Below are 19317 nucleotides of genomic sequence, written 5' to 3' on the forward strand. Positions count from 1 at the left end.
TGTTAATTTTTGATTGTGATGTATCTAGATGTAGCGTTCCTTGTTTTTTATACTCTGAAGTTTTGCAAGAGTTTTGAACATGTAAATTTATGATTTTTACCTAATCTGCCAGATTTCAGTCTCATTTTACTTTGGGGTCCCAACTACATGTGATCTTGAGATATGGTTGCATTATTATCAAAGAATCTTTTCATTTTTTATTTTTTCTTTAGTTGGGTAATTCTATTAATAAATCTTACAGTTAATTACTAGAAACACAATTACCTTGGTCAAACAATAATTGCATTTGTATACTAGTTTTACTAGATATTGAAAATTCCCTCATAGTGATTGCACAGTTTTTTATTGTTACTAGCAATGTATACAGCAACCCACTCCATTACTCTTGCCTGGCAAATCCCATGGATGGAGGAGCCTAGTAGGTAGCCATTCCCTTCTCCAGGGAATCTTCCTGACCGAGATCAAAGCCAGGTCGTCTGCACGGCAGGCAGATTCTTCACCTCTTGAGCCACTTGGGAAGCCTCTCATTGCTATCCATAATGTGAAAGATATTTATTTTTTTGAACTGTCTTTAAAATCTTAGTGTGCAATTTATATGTATGATACAGCTCAATTCAGACAAGTGTTCAAGAGCCACCTGAACCTCTTGGCTACCATAATGGACAGCCAAGCTCTTGATATTCAACTCCTTGATATTTGTTTCCATCCTCACAGCCACCTCATCATAATTTTATAGTTGACTCAAAAAGCATACAGCACCTGTCTACCAAAGGCACTTATTCACAAGCTGTTCATGAACATAAAGAAAAGGAGGTATGAAGAAACTAGAAGAAATCATTCTCTTCCGAAAAGTGCTTTATATTGATTATTTTCTCTTTACATTTTCCCCACATTGTGGCAGAAAAATCTGTATTGGATTGGTCATTTTCTTCCTCTCCCCTGTTTTTATTTCAACCCATTTAGAATAATTTTTTTTTTCAATTAGTACCTTAGATTTCTAAAATCCACAGTTTGTAGTGAAAATTGAAGTTAGAACCTTTCTTTAAATTGAATTTAAAACTACAGAAATTAATGTTTTAGCACTCAATCTTATATACTTACATACAAAAAAAGCACTCAGTGGATTTTAGCACTCAATTTTATATATACTTACACAAGAAACCCAGCAATTTCTATGCTCATATATTGCATTTTATAAAAGCTGACAACAATGTTACAGGAATATAAAGTTACAGGTCAATTTATTTTATAAACAGAGATGAAAACAAAACCTAAACAACATATGAGCAAAGACAAATCCAGTATTGCTTATGAATAATAGTGGTTTATTCCAGAAATGTGTGTTGGTTTTAAAAACGAAAACATATCAATATACTCAGTGACAGAATAAAAATGACATGTAATTATCTCAATAATTATAGACACAATATATGTTGAAAATTTTCCATTCAGTACATAAACTGACATCAGATAGAACAGTATTTTCTAATACTGCATCAACAAAGAAAAATCTTCACCAAATGGTCAACAGAAAAGAAAGGATAAACTGAGATGCAGGAGAGACTTGGAGTACAAGGTATCAACTCAGAATGTTTAAGAGCTTGGGCGACGCAGAGTCATCGGGAACACACAGTTGCAAGGATTAAAATACGGACAGAGGGTTGTAGGAAAGTAATACTTAGAGAAGGTATAGATGGGGAAGCCATGGTTGGTGACATTGTAAAAGGAGACTGTGCCGGCATCATAGTCTAAGAACACCCCAACTCGGCGAGGGGGCACTGTCATGGATAAGAGCAGGGAAGTGGACGATTCCTCGTGGGCTCTGTATTCATGCTTGTGATGTAATCCAATCACCCAGTACCCACTTTGAGGCTGGTATCGGGAGTAAACATTCCGATTGTTTGCAAACTGGTTGAAAGAGAAAGCAGGTCCCATTGAATCACTGCACACCCCCAGGATCCAGTCAGTCTTCTTGGCCACATCTACCTCCCAGTAATGCTTCCCTGAGGAGAAGTGCTGAGAGCCCAGGACACCACAGCCGTAATGCTCTTCCAGATGAGACCCGGACAGCTGAGCGCCCACAAATCGCACCTGCCTCCGGTTCTTAGACAGGACAAGATTTAAATTAGCCGTGTGTGGATTCAGGGTCACGTCCACTGTGGGAGAAAAGTACAGCATCAGCAGAGGGTGGGTACATGGTCTTATGACTCTGAGAAGAGGAAACACAGGTTATGAGTGGGAGGAAATGGTGGTGGGGGGAATAGCGACACCACATATCTGAGAGTGTGTGTGGCTATGAGTGGGGAGGATAAGCACACCTCAGCTTAAAGAGGCCACAGTTTCTACTTACCCCAGTAGCTCTGGACATCTGTCAGCTCTGTAACGACAAAGAGTCAATCACACCAGCAGTCTCAGGTCTGCCGCCCCTTGGGTGAGGGGAGTGTTGGGGATTCTCTACGGTTGTGAGCTGGCCGCTTCATTCCCCTTTTAAGTATGAACCGCATCTTCCTCAGCATACCGTGTCCCTCCCTCTGCCACTGTTCCCAAATACCAACCACGCCCTCCATTCTTTTCACTTCCTACTACCACCATGATCCCCCATCCAAACTCTGTTCCCTGAAACTCCTCACCTCTAAACACTCGAAGCATCTTTTTCAGATCTGGAGCTCGAAACATACTCTTCAACTTGGTGGGGAGAGCCTCTGGCTTCTTCAGGGTCCAGAACTCACTCCTAGAGAGAAAAGACACTATGAAACTCCAACACTGCTAAACTTGGGTGCCTCTAATTCCTGTGTCCCAGGCCCACTGGTGAACTTCAACATTCTTTCCTGAAGAAAATTAGCATCATTCTGCAAAGAGGTCTGGCATAGGAGCCAGAAGACCTGTACTAAAAACTAGCTTCTCACCATATGTGTACATGCTGGTAAGATTTTCATGCTTTCTTTAATGACTGTGTAGCACCTGTATCTGGGTTTCCCAGGTGGCACCAGTAGTAAAGAATGTGCCTGCCAATGCAGGAGATGCAACTAACACAGGTTTGATCCCTGGGTCGGGAAGACCCCCTGGAGGAGGGCATGGCAACCTGCTCCAGTATTCTTGCTTGGAGAATCCCATGGACAGAGGAGCCTGGAGGGCTACAGTCCATGGGGTTGCACAGAGTTGGACACGACTGAGCACAGAGTCACAAAAATGGTATCTCTATCTGTCTCTGTATCTATATCTATCTATTAATATCTACACCACATCTTTATTCAGTCAACTGTTGATGAACACTTAGGATGCTTCCACATCTTGGCTATTGTAAACAGTGCTGCAATGAATACTGGGGTGCATGTATCTTTTGTACAGAATGGGGAATATGGCCAATATTTTAGATTAACTTTAAATGGAATATAATGTATGAAAATATTGACTCATATGTGGTACATCTTAAACTAATATACTCTTTTGATTCAACTATATAACAATTTTTTAAAAAGTTGATAGGATTTATCCCTCAAAGCCTCATTTTGGTTTCTTTGTTCGGTTTGTTGTTTTGTGAAACACAACAATTTTTCCTTCTTTGCATCCTAGAGCCTGAATGCATGCTAAGTCACTAAGTCGTGTCCGACTCTTTGCAACCCCATCGGCTGTAGCCTGCCAGGCTCCTCTGTCCATGGGATTCTCCAGGCAAGAATACTGAAGTGGGTTGCTATTTCCTCCTTAGAGGACCTTCCTGACCCAGGGATTGAATCCACATCTTCTGCACTGGCAGATTCTTTACCTCTTGAGCCACCTGGGAAGCCCAGAGACTGTATAATATTAAATAAAATAATGGTTGGGAAGTTTTTTGCTACCTCTAAAAAAGACACAAAATATTTAAAACATCAGTGCCTTCTTAGAGAGTCTACAGATATCTGTGTGGACAGGCAGGACATCAGGACCTGCTATGCGGTTTTCACAGTTATCAGACAAGGGGTTCCCTCTGAAGAGTCTGTGGTTTACATCTTAATGTCTTACAGATGCCTAGGGAGAAAGACCTTCAGAACAGTCCCTTAGTCTCTGGGAATGTTACCTCAGTTGGAGAAAGGAAATGTCCTCACCTCCAGACTGAGAGTGAAAACTTCCAAAGGGACAACAGGCTCCACAGGTCACATGTCCGTAAGAGCCTCAAGGTACCAGGTATGTGGGCAACTTTAGGGGTCACCTTGAAGAATGAAATTCTACAGTAAGTGATACAGAGTATGTTCTTGTTCCAGGACCAAAGTCACCTTTTTCAAGACCTCAGTCTATGTTTTTATTGTAACTGAGAAAAATGCTAGTCTGAGGAAAACTTGGTAGCAAGGTATGCATTGTTCCAAAGCCAAGAAAGGGAAACTTAAGCAGAGGTCCCTAGAGTTGATTCCTGAACCCTGAAAAAAAAGTGCAAATGGGAAATTTCCCTCTAATAAAGTATATGGGCAAAGAAAATCGCTGTGTATTTTTAGGTAGCTATAAAGTACTGGAATGAGGGCTGGAAGCAGGTATACAGAAGTTTGTTTTATCACAAGGTACAAGGTGAGTCGGTGATACTGTAACCCTTGATTAAGGACACCACCATCCTCAATTTGTGATCTACCACAACCCAATTTCTCCTAACATAGAAACCAAGCCATTCCCTTTATTCTGGAGGACCCCAAATTCTCATGCTAAGCAATTCAAGATACCACAGTCCTAAATCTTCCCTGCCTGGTGACTTTTTTTCCTTTCTCATTGACTGTAAGATAACAACTATAGGAGCTTCCTAACCCTCTTAACAGGGTATAGGAATCTTCTGTCAACCCAAGGGAACCACTTCATGTTCTATACATACCTTTTTGCAACATCACTCACATCCTAGAAAAGAAAGAGAGAGGTTAAGACAAGGAGCAAGAGATCTTGTCCTCTACTACAGCCACATCCATGTCTATCATCCCACCCTCACCGCCCCAGGATATGTTGGGGATAGAGGTGATCCAATACGGAGGCCACAAAGCAGAGGCAAGAACTCAAAGCAGACTCTCCCTGAGGCCCTATCCAGGCATATCAGGAAATGATTCGACTCATGCTATAGTGCATTTATCTTTATAAATGTGTGTGTATGTGTGTGATGTTATATATGTACATCATCTATTATTTGCCAGGCACTGTGCCTGGTCCAAGATGCTCTTACATGACTAAGTCCTAATTTCTGTGATCTAGATGCTTACATGCAGGTTGCTGAGGATACAAGACCTTAAATGTGGCTGGTTCTCAAATCCCACCTCCCCTAACCCTCTATGTTGCTTTGCTGACTTTGTATTTTTCTTGATTTCAGCACACACACCTTTTGATGATGCTCACATTTCTTTTATATACCCCAGTACATGAGATACAGGCTTCCCTAGTGACTCAGTGGTAAAGAATCTACCTGCCAGTGCAAGAGATGCGGGTTCAATCCCCTGGGTCAGGAAGACCCCCTGGAGAAGGAAATGGCAACCCATTCCAGTATTCCTGCCTGGGAAATCCCATGGACAGAGAAACCTGGCAGGCTACAGTCCATGGGGTCACAAAGAGTCAGATACGACTTAGTGACTAGAACAACAACATAAGCCACAGGAATCACAATTTCAAGTTGTCTGAAAGAAAACTTACTTTTTCTGCAACCATAAAGCCTCTTCTGTTACTTTCCATCTTTTTCAATGACATCAGCATTCAGTCACCAAAGGTAGACAAAGTACTGTCCTAAAAACTGATATTCACCCCAACATCCTATCTTAGACCAAAGTAGTCCATCTAACACCCTCAACTTCTTTTAGCCACTGCTCTTTACTATCATCACCACCACTGCCTGATTCATTCGAGTAGAATTACCTCAGTTCAGTTCAGTTCAGTCGCTCAGTCGTGTCTGACTCTTTGAGACCCCATGAACCGCAGTACTCCAGGCCTCCCTGTCCATCACCAACTCCCGGAGTTCACAAAGACTCACATCCATCGAGTCAGTGATGCCATCCATCCATTTCATCCTCTGTCGTCCCCTTCTCCTCCTGCCCCCAATCCCTCCCAGCATCAGAGTCTTTTCCAATGAGTCAACTCTTTGCATGAGGTGGCCAAAGTACTGCAGTTTCAGCTTTAGCATCATTCCTTCCAAAGAAATCCCAGGGCTGATCTCCTTCACAATGGACTGGTTGGATCTCCTTGCAGTCCAAGGGACTCTCAAGAGTCTTCTCCAACACCACAGTTCAAAAGCATCAATTCTTCGGCGCTCAGCCTTCTTCACAGTCCAACTCTCATCTCAGGGCCTCTTAAATAACCTTTCTAACTTCTGCTCTATACATTTCAATTCAGTAGAAGAAAAGGCCAATGGTTTGATCTGTGCAATACAAGAATAACTATTTTCATAGTAGTGGAGCTATTTTTGGTTATATCTTGTAAAAACACAACTCAAACTGGCTTGAATATATAAAGTGGCAGATGTAGATTCAGGTTCGTAAATTTTTTTTTTTTTTTTTTGCCATATCACACTGCATGTGGGATCTTAAGTTCCTTGACCAGGGATTGAACCTGCACCCCCTGCAGTGGAAGCAAGGAATCTTAACCACTGGACTACCAGGGGAGTCCCAAGGCTGTACTAATCTTAAGGCATACTTATAATAAGACACTCAAATGATCAAGTCAGGGTGCCACTTTGTGCCTTTTCCTCTTAGCTTTATTCTCAGGGTTCACATTTTGAAACTTGAAAGCTGCAGGTATGTGTCCAGCTGTCAAATCTTCATGGGCAACAATGTTAAACAGATACAGAAAAGAGGAGGAGGAAGTGTTTGTGATGGGCAAGTTCTGCGAAAACTGACTAAGATAACACTCTCGTTAAAATGACCATTGGGTGTTCTGGGTAGAAGAGTCGAGCAGGGGGCTCAACTAACAATTAAACAAACTGATTATCCATTTGTACTTATGAAGCAATGTTTTCAGTTTGAGGACACTTGTAAAAGGGTTAGAATAAGCAGGGTTAGAAGCAAGCATTAGGGCAACCCAACATAAAAGATGAAGGAGAAAGCAAGAAGAATAAGCTAAAGACATGAAACTGGAAGCAGTGAATAAGGAAAAGCTCCAAGTGGTGGAAAATAACGACCCCATGACCCCGATATGAACTACCCCATGACCCTACTATGAACTACCCCATGATCCCAGTATGAACATAGCTAGTGGAGGTGATGGAATTCCAGCTGTTTCAAATCCTAAAAGATGATGCTGCGAAAGTGCTACATTCAATATGCCAGAAAATTTGGAAAACTCAGCAGTGGTCACAGGACTGGAAAAGGTCAGTTTTCATTCCAATCCCAAAGAAAGGCAATGCCAAAGAATGCTCAAACTACCACATAATTGTACTCATCTCACATGCTAGTAAAGTAATACTCAAAATTATCCAAGCCGGGCTTCAGCAGTACATGAACCATGAATTTCCAGATGTTCAAGCTGGATTTAGAATAGGCAGAGGAACCAGAGATCAAATTGCCAACATCTGTTGGATCATCGAAAAAGCAAGAGAGTTCCAGAAGAACATCTACTTCTGTTTTATTGATGATGACAAAGCCTTTGACTGTGTAGACCACAACAAACTGTGGAAAAAATCTGAAAGAGATGGGAATACCAGACTACTTGATCTGCCCTTTGAGAAACCTGTATGCAGGTCAGGAAGCAACAGTTAGAACTGGACATGGAACAACAGACTGGTTCCAAATAGGAAAAGGAGTACATCAAGGCTGTATATTGTCACCCTGCTTATTTAACTTCTATGCAGAGTATATCATGAGAAATGCTGGACTGGAAGAAGCACAAGCTGGAATCAAGATTGCCAGGAGAAATATCAAGAACCTCAGATATGCAGATGACACCACCCTTATGGCAGAAAGTGAAGAAGAACTAAAGAGCCTGTTGATGAAAGTGAAAGAGGAAAGTGAAAAAGTTGGCTTAAAGCTCAACATTCAGAAATCTAAGATCATGGCATCTGGTCCCATCACTTCATGGCAAATAGATAGGGAAACAGTGGAAGCAGTGGCTGACTTTATTTTCTCGGGCTCCAAAATCACTGCAGATGGTGACTGCAGCCGTGAAATTAAAAGACACTTGCTCCTTAGAAGAAAAGTTATGACCAACCTAGACAGTATATTAAAAAGCAGAGACATTACTTTGCCAACAAAGGTCTGTCTAGTCAAAGCTATGGTTTTTCCAGTAGTCATGTATGGATGTGAGAGTTGGACTATAAAGAAAGGTGAGCACCAAAGAACTGATGCTTGTGAACTATGGACTGTAAGGAGATCCAACTAGTCCATCCTAAAGGAGATTGGAAGGACTGATGCTGAAGCTAAAACTCCAATACTTTGGCCACCTGATGTGAAGAACTGATTTATTTGAGAAGACCCTGATCCCTGATGCTGAGAAAGATTGAAGGCAGAAAGAGAAGGGGACGACAGAGGATGACATGGTTGGATGGCATCACTGACTCAATGGATGTGAGTTTGAGTAAACTCTGGAAGTTGCGATGGACAGGGAGGCCTGGAGTGCTGGGGTTGCAAAGAGTCAGACACGGCTGAGTGACTGAACTGAACTGACCCCAATACTAGGGCCCAAGAATAAGTAAAGAAATAATTATTCCACTAGGAAAGACAGCAAGAGGAAAGCAAGAAACCAAACAGAAAAGAAGGAATAGGCTGAAGGTTTCAGAATGTCTCAAGGTACAACCTGCTTCAACTTAACAGTCACACTATTCACTCTATGAAGAAATAGCCACTCAGATTTCCACCTCAGTTCAAATCTCTCTATCAGATTTCTGGATTTGACAGCTTGCACTCTCCCAGTCTATATACACACAGAAACCAGAGTTCTTTCTTTGTTCCTCAAAAGCTCTGTTTGATTATAACATGTTCAATGATTCCGTCCTATAGAACAGAGTCACAGCAAAGAAGAGTTGGTGATTACATAAAAAAATCTCTAAAGTACTTGAGTTTGGTTGTGTATGCCTGTGACTAATCTGGGTGAAAGGAACCTGGCCAATCCCAACACAGCATCAGAGGTCAATAGCACCAAGACTGAGAAATGATGCTATAAAATATCACTCACTATACAAGATCTTTGACATAGTATTAATTTAACTTTTGGAGTATCCTTTATACATAGGAAATATGAAACAAACCTTAGCATTTGTACTTTTAATTATCCTGTGCTTTATCCATGGATAAACCTTGAACTGTCTAAATAGCGAAGAGGCGATATATGATCAAAGGAAATTTTTTTCTTTCCTTTACCAGGATAGGAGTCTCAGAAGGGAAGGAGGGTTATTTTCTCTTGGTCTTGGCCCCTTTCCCATTCTTACCTGCAGGAGCTCTGTTGCTGACCCCTGACAACGGTGCTCCAGGTCTGAGATGAGCTCTCTCAGGGACTGGCTCTGCTGGACCAGCTCGACCTCAGCTTCCGCTATGATGTTCAGCCCCCTCCTCTCCTCCTCCTCCAGCTTCTTCAGCTGTCGCTGCTCCTCTTTGTCCAGGATGCTCCTCAACTGATCAAATTGTTTCTGGATCCTGTGTCTCTCAGGTTCCACCTGATTCTTAAGGAACATGGAAAAGAAAGAGGCTGCTAGTCTGCTGAGCTGAGGGTCTCCTGTATAAGGGGTGGAGAGGCGAGGGAGGCAGGCTCTGCACTGCTTTCCTGGAAGCTCTCACTGGGTTGGAGGAACAAATGAGGGAGTAGGCTCTGCAGAACCTGCTCTTTCTGTTCTCCTTTCAGCTCTTCTCAGGCCACTGGCCCCAGGCTGCCTTATCTAGGCTTCTAAGACAGAGACTTTGATTCCTGGGGGTGGTTTAGATTCTAAACACCTTTCCTGGCCTGTCAGGCCTAGGCATCAGCCTCCTCTTCCAGTTTTCAATATTGATATAAGAATGATTGGCCTGTGCCTGACCTATTTTTCCAACTTTTGAAACTATAGAACAAGGTCCAGAATCCTTAATTAAGGGCTGCCAACGACTATGGTTATTTTCCCATATGATTATCTTCAGAAACCTAAATTCCCTTTGATATGTTCATTTCTATTCCCCTTTCCCTCCCCCTTACTCTGCACCAAGAACAATATGCTTGTTTGGAAGGCTTGCAGTGAAGAACTGGGCAAAAGGAAGCTTATCTAGCCAAACTGGGGAACAGATAAAACCAGGTCTCCTTTGCCTTCAGCTCCCATGCCCTGGCTTGATTTCTGTTCCAGGACATCTTCAGAAGAATCTTTTACCTTCCAGGATGTCTTCTTCTCTCTGATAACAGCTGTTAATTTCTCAGCTTCCTGCTGCTCTTGCCTCAGCTTCTTCAGAGACTCCTGGAACTTCTCCTGGAAGAAACACATCAAGTCAAGTAGGGTCAAGTGTCAAACTCACTCAGTGCCGAGACATAGAATGAATGGGGGAGAGATTACGCTGACCTCAGGAGATGCCAGCCCTGGAATGAAAAACTGAGAAGGTCAAAGTTACCTTTTACAAACAAGGGATGGAAACCAGTGAGAATAGGTACATTCTCTTTTCTGCGGGGGAACCACCTGACCAGGAATCACTTTAAGTTCTTTACTTTCACTGCCAATATGTCCCCTGCACTCACCCTGTCTAGCCCCCTGCTGGCCTTCTTCAGCAGTCTCTACTCATGCAGAGCCGATCGTGGTAAGCAAGACAGAGACGGTCTCTGCTCTGGGTCAGAAGGGCTTTTTCTAGGTTCACCCTCTAGGTAAATGGGAGGACTACAAAGAAATTAGATTAGAGCATAAAAAAAAGTTAAAATCTACCAAGCAGCCTGTTCCTGCCTGTCTTCCCCCCTACCTGGGCACCCACCTGGTACTCCTGGGCTATCTCTTCCATGAGGAATGTGTGGTGACCACGGTGCTCCTGAGACCGTTCGCAAAGCCAGCAAATGAGCTTCCCATCCTCCTCACAGAAAAGCTGGAGTTTCTCTCCATGGTGCGCACAAAGAATCACCTTCAGCTGCTTCCCTGAGCCCAACATCACCTCCCTGAGCCTCTCAGCTATGTTGGCCAGGTGCCGATTGGGCCGCAGATTCCCAAGCCAGTAGCTGGTCTGGCACACGGGACACCTGCTCTGGCCCTCTTGGCCAGGCATGGACTCCTTGTTGTTTGCAGTGATGCAGGCTTGGCAGAAGCTGTGTCCACAGTCTATGCTCAGGGGTTCGGTCAGGAGCTCCAGGCAGATGGGGCAGGTCACTTCATCTTGGATGTCCACCAGGACTGCTGAAGTCATTGTAGCCACTTTCCTGGCCTCTGCCTGCCCAGCCCTGACTTCTAAGGTACTTCTTGCGTTTGGAATCCTGGGTAGATGGGCAAACAAAAAAGGGTTCAGGGTAAGAAATGAGGGAGGCAAAGGGATGCTGACTGTTCTGGATAAAGAGGTCAAGCACTGGGGCAATGAGAACTTCTCATTCTAACTTCAAACATGTTCTTTGCCCCTGTCTCACATCAGACATCAATCTGCACCCTCATTATAGTAATAAAACAATTTCCTTTTACTCACTGGATAAAGGGACAATGAGATCCTGGAGAGAAGTGGACTTGGGTGAGTCACAATCTTTTTAACCTTTTCTCAGCCCAATGACACACATCCTCCATGTTCAAAGCACCAGAACATGCTGCTCCCTCAGGATGCTTGCACTTGCTGTTCCTACTGCAAGGAAGCCCCTTCACCCTGGTATCCACATGACTCTCTGACTTCTTCCAACTTTCTCCCTACATGTTTCCTTACCAGAAGGGTTTCCTCACCAGAAGGGTTTCCTCTATCAAGCCTAGTGAAGGCACAGCCACCCACACCATCACTTTTCATATACTCAATGACTTTATTTTTCTTTTTATCACCACCTAATACATTTCTTTTGGGGGGCTTCCCTGATGGCTCAGTGATAAAGAACCTGCCTGCCAATGAAGGAGATGCAAGTTCCTGGGTCAGGAAGATCCCCTGGAGAAGGAAATGGCAACCCCCTTCAGTGTTCTTGCCTGGAAATCCCATGGACAGAGGAGTCTGGTGGGTTACAGTTTATGGGGTCACAAAGAATCAGACATGACCAAGCAACTAAACAACAAGATGCATCTTTAATTGTCTGAATCCTCCCACTGGAATATAAGCTCCATGAGACCAGAGACTTTTGCTTATTACTGAATGAGCTCAGTGCCTGACACACAGGTCCTCAACTTTTGATGAAGAAAACCAGAATCTCCTCATCTCTCCATAGATGATTAGATCTTTCTCAGCAGCTTCTTCACCTCTCTTTGCCATCATGCTGGCATGGCTCTCCAGGATCTAATCTCCAAATTCAAAGGTTATCATTTATTGGGAAGACACAACCACCTTCTAACAGAGCTTTACACAGAGCCCTTTCATCTCTCATGGTCACTTTCCCAGAAAAACCCAAAGAAATCACAATGACAATAAGATGATGTCATATCTTTACAACCAACACTTTTATAACCAGTTGTGATTTCAAAACCATATTCCCCTGCTTTATCCCTCATAGGAAAACTATGAATAAATTATTTTTTTGCCTTTTGATAAGCAGAGAAACTAAGTGACTTTATAAAAATCACACAACTTATAAATCACAGAGCCGGCAACACTTTTCATGTCGAGTCCTAGTTCAAAGTTCCATCCTCAATCTTGTAACTTTAACCCCAAAGATGGTGTGTGTGTGTTAGTGCTTAGTTATATCTGACTGTTTGCGACCCCATGGACTGTAGCCTGTCAGGCTCTTTTGTCCATGGAATTCTCCAGGCAAGAATACTGAGCAGATTGCAATTTCCTTCTCCAGGAAAGATGGTGTTCAGTTCAGTTTAGTCGCTCAGTCGTGTCCAACTCTTTGTGACCCCATGGACTGCAAAGATGGTCTTAAGGGTGCTCAAAGTCCGGCATTGACCTGGTGCTTTGGGGACAAGACTTTACCAGGGCTGTCCACAACTCTAGCAGGAGGCTTACGGGGCCCATGTGAATGGGAGAGGAAGAGACAGGTGGGCAGTTGACGTCACATATGGTCTAGGGATAGGATAATTCATTAAGAGCAGACCTAGGCAGAAGTATGCAGGTGGGGTGTTTGGGACAGAGGTCTTATAGCATTTGGGGAAAGCATTTCAGAATCACTGATAGGAGAAAAAGATAAAAATGGAGAAAAAAGAGGAATGAAGAATTGATACCTTTAATAACATGGATGAGCTGTGAAAACATGCTAAGTGAGTAAAACCAAATACACAAGATCACATATTATAGAACCCTCTTTATAAGCAATGTCTAGGACTTCCTTGGTGGCACAGTAGATGAGAATCCACCTGACAATGCAGGAGACACAGGTTCGACCCCTGGTCCAGGAAGGTTATACATGCGGCGGAGCAAAGTCCACGTGCCACAACTACTGGGCCTGTGCCCTAGAGATCACACGCCACAGCTGAGCTCGTATGCTGCAACTTCCAAAGCCCACGCACCTAAGAGCCTGCGCTCCGCAACCAGAGGAGTCACCACAGTGAGAAGCACATCGAAACGAAGAGTAACCCTCACCTGCCGCACCTAGAGAAAGCCCATGCAAAAGCAATGAAGACCCAGTGCAGCATAAATACATACAATGTAAAAATAATCTGGAGTAGGTAAATGAATAGACACACAAAGTAGATTAGTGGTTGCCAAGAGTTGGTGGGACGGGGCACAGAGGATGACTACTAATGCATTTGCAATCACTTTGGGGGGGTGATGAAAATATTCTGGAATTAGACAGTGGTGCTAGTGAACACCTTTGTGATTAAAAAAAAAAAAACTTATTTGTATACCTTGAAAGGGTGAGTTTTATGGTATATGAACTGTATCTCAATTTAAAAAAATCATATGACAGGAAAAAAAAAAAAGAGGGAGAGGCTATCTTGTGACTTCTGGTTCAGAGCTCTCCCAACTCCACAGGTTTTACACAAGGCAGCTATGGGAAAAGACCTGAGTCAAGCAGGGTGCTGTAGTTGATATGCAGAGATAGGGATGATTGAAATAAATCCAGTACAAGGAAGTGTACCACTCAGACTGTGAGCAGGAAACACATCCTCTTTTGAACACAGAGCAAAGACAATCATTATTAATGCAAGCAAGTATGTACTCATGAAGTTATTTGTTGCAAGGGATAGTGGAAAACAAAAAATAATCGTAGAGACCATTTTTTGATTGCTTTTTATGTGAGAGGCAATGGCTGAATCTAATCCCATAATAACTCAATCAGATAAATGTGATAACACTTTTTTTTTTTTTTTTACAAATGTGAAAAGTGAACTTCTTAAAAAGATATTCAATTACCAAAGATCTCGGAATGAATAACTGATGAAGCAAAGGTTATAATCTAGTTTTATGCAAATCCAAACCTCAGTTGTCTGCTCCTTAAAAGAAGAGAATGTTTCCTTTATGCACCCCCTACCCCCACACACTACCTGCAAGGGCACTCAGATCACAAAGTGGCTCAGGTTGTTTCTACCCACTCCTGACTGGTGCTTGTCTCATTTTTCAGCTGTACTGATTCAGCAACTGACAGCTCCCTTCTTCTGATGTTTGAAAGCATCCTACAGCACTTCCTAAGCTACCTGCAGGCTCCTTCTCCAGCCCTGCTCTGCTTCATTCCTCACGGCTCATCCCTGGGACTCCATGCTTCCCTTTCCTTGACAGCGTGAGATGAGAAGAGAGGGCACTGCCCACTGGGGCAACACAGATGCAGCTCTGAATCCTGAATTTGTCTGTCTCTGGTTCTGGAACACTGGGGTAATTCCTGATCTGAGATGTGATTTTGTGAATTGCTGATGACAAGTCCTCCCTTACAGCACACTTGTCATAAATTACCTGAGCCTGTGTAGAAGAGTCTCAGTAAAAACTGGCTGTCACTACATTTATACCACCATTGCTTGCCAATCTTTAGTGCTCTGCCCTACTACCATGATGAAAAGAGCCTCTTTGATATTTTTACCAGGAACAGGGATACAGCAAAATCTGATGAATGGCTAGCTCTATATGAGTATTTGTTATAAGGATGAATGCATCACTTTCTCACCCCTTTCATATCTTCCTCCTACTTTTGGACCTAGGGGAGAAAAATCCACTATCTCAAGTCATTTACAAGATTTAATAAGATGGCATTTCCAGGAGTTGGTGATGACAGGGAGGCCTGGCGTATTGCGATTCATGGTGTCACAAAGAGTCGGACACGACTGAGCGACTGAACTGAACTGAAGAACAAGGTGAGAAAGCTGGACCTAGCCCAGTCATTTTCCCATGCTTCACATAAGGGTTAGTTAGGGAAGCTAGTAGCTTCTCTGATGAGACAACTCAAGATATTGGAACTGACCCTAACTTTATTTTTTGTCTGTGCTTAATTAATATAGATGTCCTCATTGAAAAATATCTTCTCATTCTTGAAAGTTTTCAGTCATTAAATTATATTACTGTTGTCTTAAATCACATAATTTTAAAGAAATGTAAAAGTATTTATTTATAGTATTCCAACACTGAATCACTCATTGGAAACCACATGTTCCCGTTGCCTATATAGGAATGGGCCTAGGAGTCTAGTTTGGGTCACCAAAGAAGAGCCAGCTGACAGAGGCACTGCCTACTTGAAGGTACACTACCTCTGATTCCAGCTGTGACCCTCATGTACAAGGTAGGCCATAGGCTGACTGAGAGCAAATATAATTCTATGTCTCTTGACTGGCCCCCAGCAAAGGTGGATGTACACTGTGTACAACATGCTCAGTGTGGGCAAAATTTAAGAAAACAAAATCTGTTAGCTAGGCAGCAGCAGGGAACTGATGAAGTTAAACCAAGGTATGCATTGTTTTGCAGAAACTAACCATTGCAAAAAGATGCAAAAAGTTCCAAATACCAGATAGTTCACAAAGGTTACAGTGCATTCCAATCAACAAGATAACCACAGTGTGAGCAAACCACCAAGCACCTGTTTGCTTTCCATTTTTGGCAAGCTAGAGAAACCCACACTACATGGAAGATCAAGCCTGCCATTTCATGAATAGCCATGCACCCTAGACACAAAACTTCCCTGATCCTGCTGTTCAGAAAGACAGTTTTTGAGAGCTTCTCCCTGTCTCCTTACTTGTCACAAGTAAGAAACACTTCTACTTTAATCAGTATTTGGTGGTCCATTGGCTATGCACCCTAAGTGGTGGACCCACTGAATCTGGTGACAGATTGACATCAATTTTCCCCTCTTGACGACAGATTGACATCAGTTTTCCCCTCTTGAGGGTCTAATAAGATTAAAAAAATATCAAGTTGCCTGCCAGTAACAAGCCGTTACAGAAGAGCCTGAGAAAGTGCCCCAGACCAAGAAAACAATCTGTGAGATAAGTAAGGTGAGTACAAGGCATTGCTAGGGATCTAGTGAGCTGAAACCATGACCTCAGTGCATATTACCAAACAATAAAATGGGTGTACTGATATATACACCAATCTCAAAAGAATTATGCAAAATGAAAGAAACTGGACAGCAAGGATAGGGTGCTGTATGATTTCATTTATATGAAATCCTAAAAACGACAAAAACGTCTACTATTTGAGAACAGACTAGTGGATACCAGGGCCCGGGGCTGCCAGAAGGGGATGAATTACAAAGGGACACAAAAAAGTATGGAGTATGATGGAAATCCCCTATATATATCATGACTGTGTTGTCTGGACATATATGGTCAAACCTGATGGAATTGTAAAATTGCCAACTTATTAAATGTAAATGACAACTCAGTAGATCTAACAAAAAATAGAAGAAATGCAATGAGAAAAACTGAGGCTTAATTTTCTGATCTTCTGAACGCAAGTTAGAAATGTGTTATCAACCACGGTAGCCACATGTGGCTACTGAGCACCTGAGATGTGGCTAATTGAAAATGAGATGTTTTAAGTATAAAATACACACTGAAGATTTGGTAAGAAGCAAATAATCTGGTAAGAAAGATTTGGTAAGAAAAAATAATCTAAAACATTTCCTTAATGGATTTTAAAATATTGATTACATTGTCTAAATATATTTGGGGAGCACGAAGTTAAATATATTAAAGTCAATTTCTTCTAATGTTTTAATGAAGCCAATAGAAAAATTTAAATTATGTATGTGGCCCTATAATTCTATATAACTTTTCCATCTAATGCTCTACTTGAGATATTCAAGGCAGAGTAAGATTCTTGAACAGAAAAGATTATGTAAGAGTTGATGTCTCTTGTCATGAAGTTGAACCTGGCGAAAGGAAGAAAACAGACTCAGCTAACATTCAGTTATAAGGGTTTGAGTGAGCCCTGCCCACATGCCATTAGGCCCTTCACCAATGGCTACTGCTCAATGCAGCCCAAATGACACAAGAAAAGCCAACAGAGTCCCATGTCTCAAGAGCAGTGTGGGTGGCAGAAAAATGAGCCCCACTGTGTGAGAGCAGATACCAGAGCCTAAGGGGAAGAGCTCAGAAGATCAAATTAGCAAATGAAAGTGAAAGTCCTACAGTCCGGTCCAACTCTTTAGGACCCCATGAACTGTAGCTTGCCAGGCTCCTCTGTCCGTGAGAGTTCCCCGGGCAAGAATTATGGAGTGGATTGCCATGCCCTCCACCAGGGGATCTTCCCCACCCAGGGATCGAACCCGCATCTCTTATGTCTCTCCTGCATTGACAGGCGGTTCTTCACCACTAGCAACACCCGGGAAGCCCAAATTAGCAAATGAAAGAAGCCAAATCCAGGACTGGGTGGGACCAGTTACGTTAGAAGCAGCCTCCAGAAAATGGTCAAGTGGTCTGCTAACTTGCCTCACTGGAATCCAGAATTTCTGGGCCTCAGAGAGATCAATTCAGTATCTGCGTTTTTATAAGATCTCAGGCGATTCGTATGCACATTAAGTCCTCAGAAGCTCTGCTTTCTTCCCAGGTAATTGCAATTTAGGGTGCAAAATAGAAAGGGGTGAAGGTGGGTGGGGAAGAGCAGAGAATGAACTGATACTTAGATCTGAAACATCTTTTAGAATGAAAGCTCACAAGTCGATATTAAAACGGCTTTCAGAGTAAAAGTCAGTAAATCGGTATTCTGCCCAAAATTTTGATTTCTTACTTTTCTAAGGTAGGCATTGAGTTTGATTAATAATTTGAGTATTTACGACTTTTTCAGGCACTCTCCTGTGTTTAAACTTCTGCCTCACTTAAACCTCACCAAAACTCTAGAATGTAAATATGACGCTGTCCATTATACAGAGAGAAGCTGAAGCTCAAGCAACAAGTAGGGAGCACATAGGCTGGGTTTAAGTGGCCAAGGCTGACGGTGAGCCCCCGCACTCTGGCCACAGCTCCTGTGCTCCTAACCACACACTTCTATCTTCATTGACAGATTAAACGCTGTCTCTAATTTCGCTGAGCTCATTTGCAGTGAGGATGAGAAAGAAATAAAGATAAATTATCTGTATCATGAGCCCCACAAGGGAAGGGACCCCATTTCTTCTACAGCCCCGTCACTTCAAGTGGTCCAGCCACAGAGGGCAGACATCTCCGGGTGAAGGGCACTAAAGGCTTCAGATAGTCAAGGCAAACGAAAGGCTTTTAAAATAGTCTCTGAAGAACAGACAATGCTCACGAAAAGGTCTTGCCTGAGCTCAGCGGGGCGCCGCCTTGCCCGCTACGGGGAAATTGCACGCAGCCCGCAGGTCCGACTGAGTGCGTCCGGAAGGCTCTTCCCCCAACTCGCTCCGGGTGGAGTCATGGCCTCAGGGGCCGAGGGGTGGGGGTGGGGGCAGGATAAACGGCGCTCACTTCCCGGAGCAGGAAAGCTGGAGAGGGGGGAGGGGCGGCTGACCTCTGGATCCAAGCCAGTCCCCAGGTCGGCCGTTACTCCCCAACGTCATTCCCTAACAGGACTTTCAGAGGTGACTCCCCGACATCCTTTAGCTTCCAGAATCAGAGTTTCATTACCACCTTGACACAGGCTACTCCCAGCTCCAAAGGTGTCTCTTCCTCACTCCCTTCCTGAACTTGAGTCATCTCCAAACTGCAGAGGTCTCCCTCAGTCGGCCTCCACCCGCGAACACCCCCAAACAACCTGTAGGACGGGTCCAACTCTGAACATGAGTGGGGACAGCGGCGGCTGGCCAGAAAATGGATTCGCTCACCAACCTGCAATCTGTGACTTGGATCAGAGCCGAGGATTTACAGCTGCTGCCGCCGCCACCGAGGCAGAAAGGGTCAGGGGGAAAGGGGCAGGGGCGGGGGCGGGGCCGGGGGGAGGAGATGCTGCTGATTTGTCCAGCGCCGCGTTG

The 19317-nt window shown here is 43.3% G+C and overlaps 1 protein-coding gene across 1 annotated transcript; it reads right to left on the minus strand.

The window, feature by feature from the left end:
* Positions 1-1120: 1120 nt before the first annotated feature.
* TRIM6 (tripartite motif containing 6) lies at positions 1121-19276 on the minus strand. The gene is made up of 8 exons (XM_040258579.1): positions 19175-19276; positions 10839-11328; positions 10253-10348; positions 9350-9580; positions 4832-4854; positions 2631-2731; positions 2351-2377; positions 1121-2156 (listed from the first exon to the last, which is right to left on the minus strand). The coding sequence occupies exons 2-8, from the start codon at positions 11259-11261 to the stop codon at positions 1594-1596; spliced, it is 1464 nt and encodes a 487-aa protein (XP_040114513.1). The 5' UTR covers positions 11262-11328; positions 19175-19276; the 3' UTR covers positions 1121-1593.
* Positions 19277-19317: the final 41 nt, after the last annotated feature.

The sequence above is a fragment of the Oryx dammah genome, unplaced genomic scaffold (genome assembly GCF_014754425.2).
Source record: "Oryx dammah isolate SB20612 unplaced genomic scaffold, SCBI_Odam_1.1 HiC_scaffold_17, whole genome shotgun sequence".
NCBI classification, from domain to species: Eukaryota; Metazoa; Chordata; class Mammalia; order Artiodactyla; family Bovidae; genus Oryx; species Oryx dammah.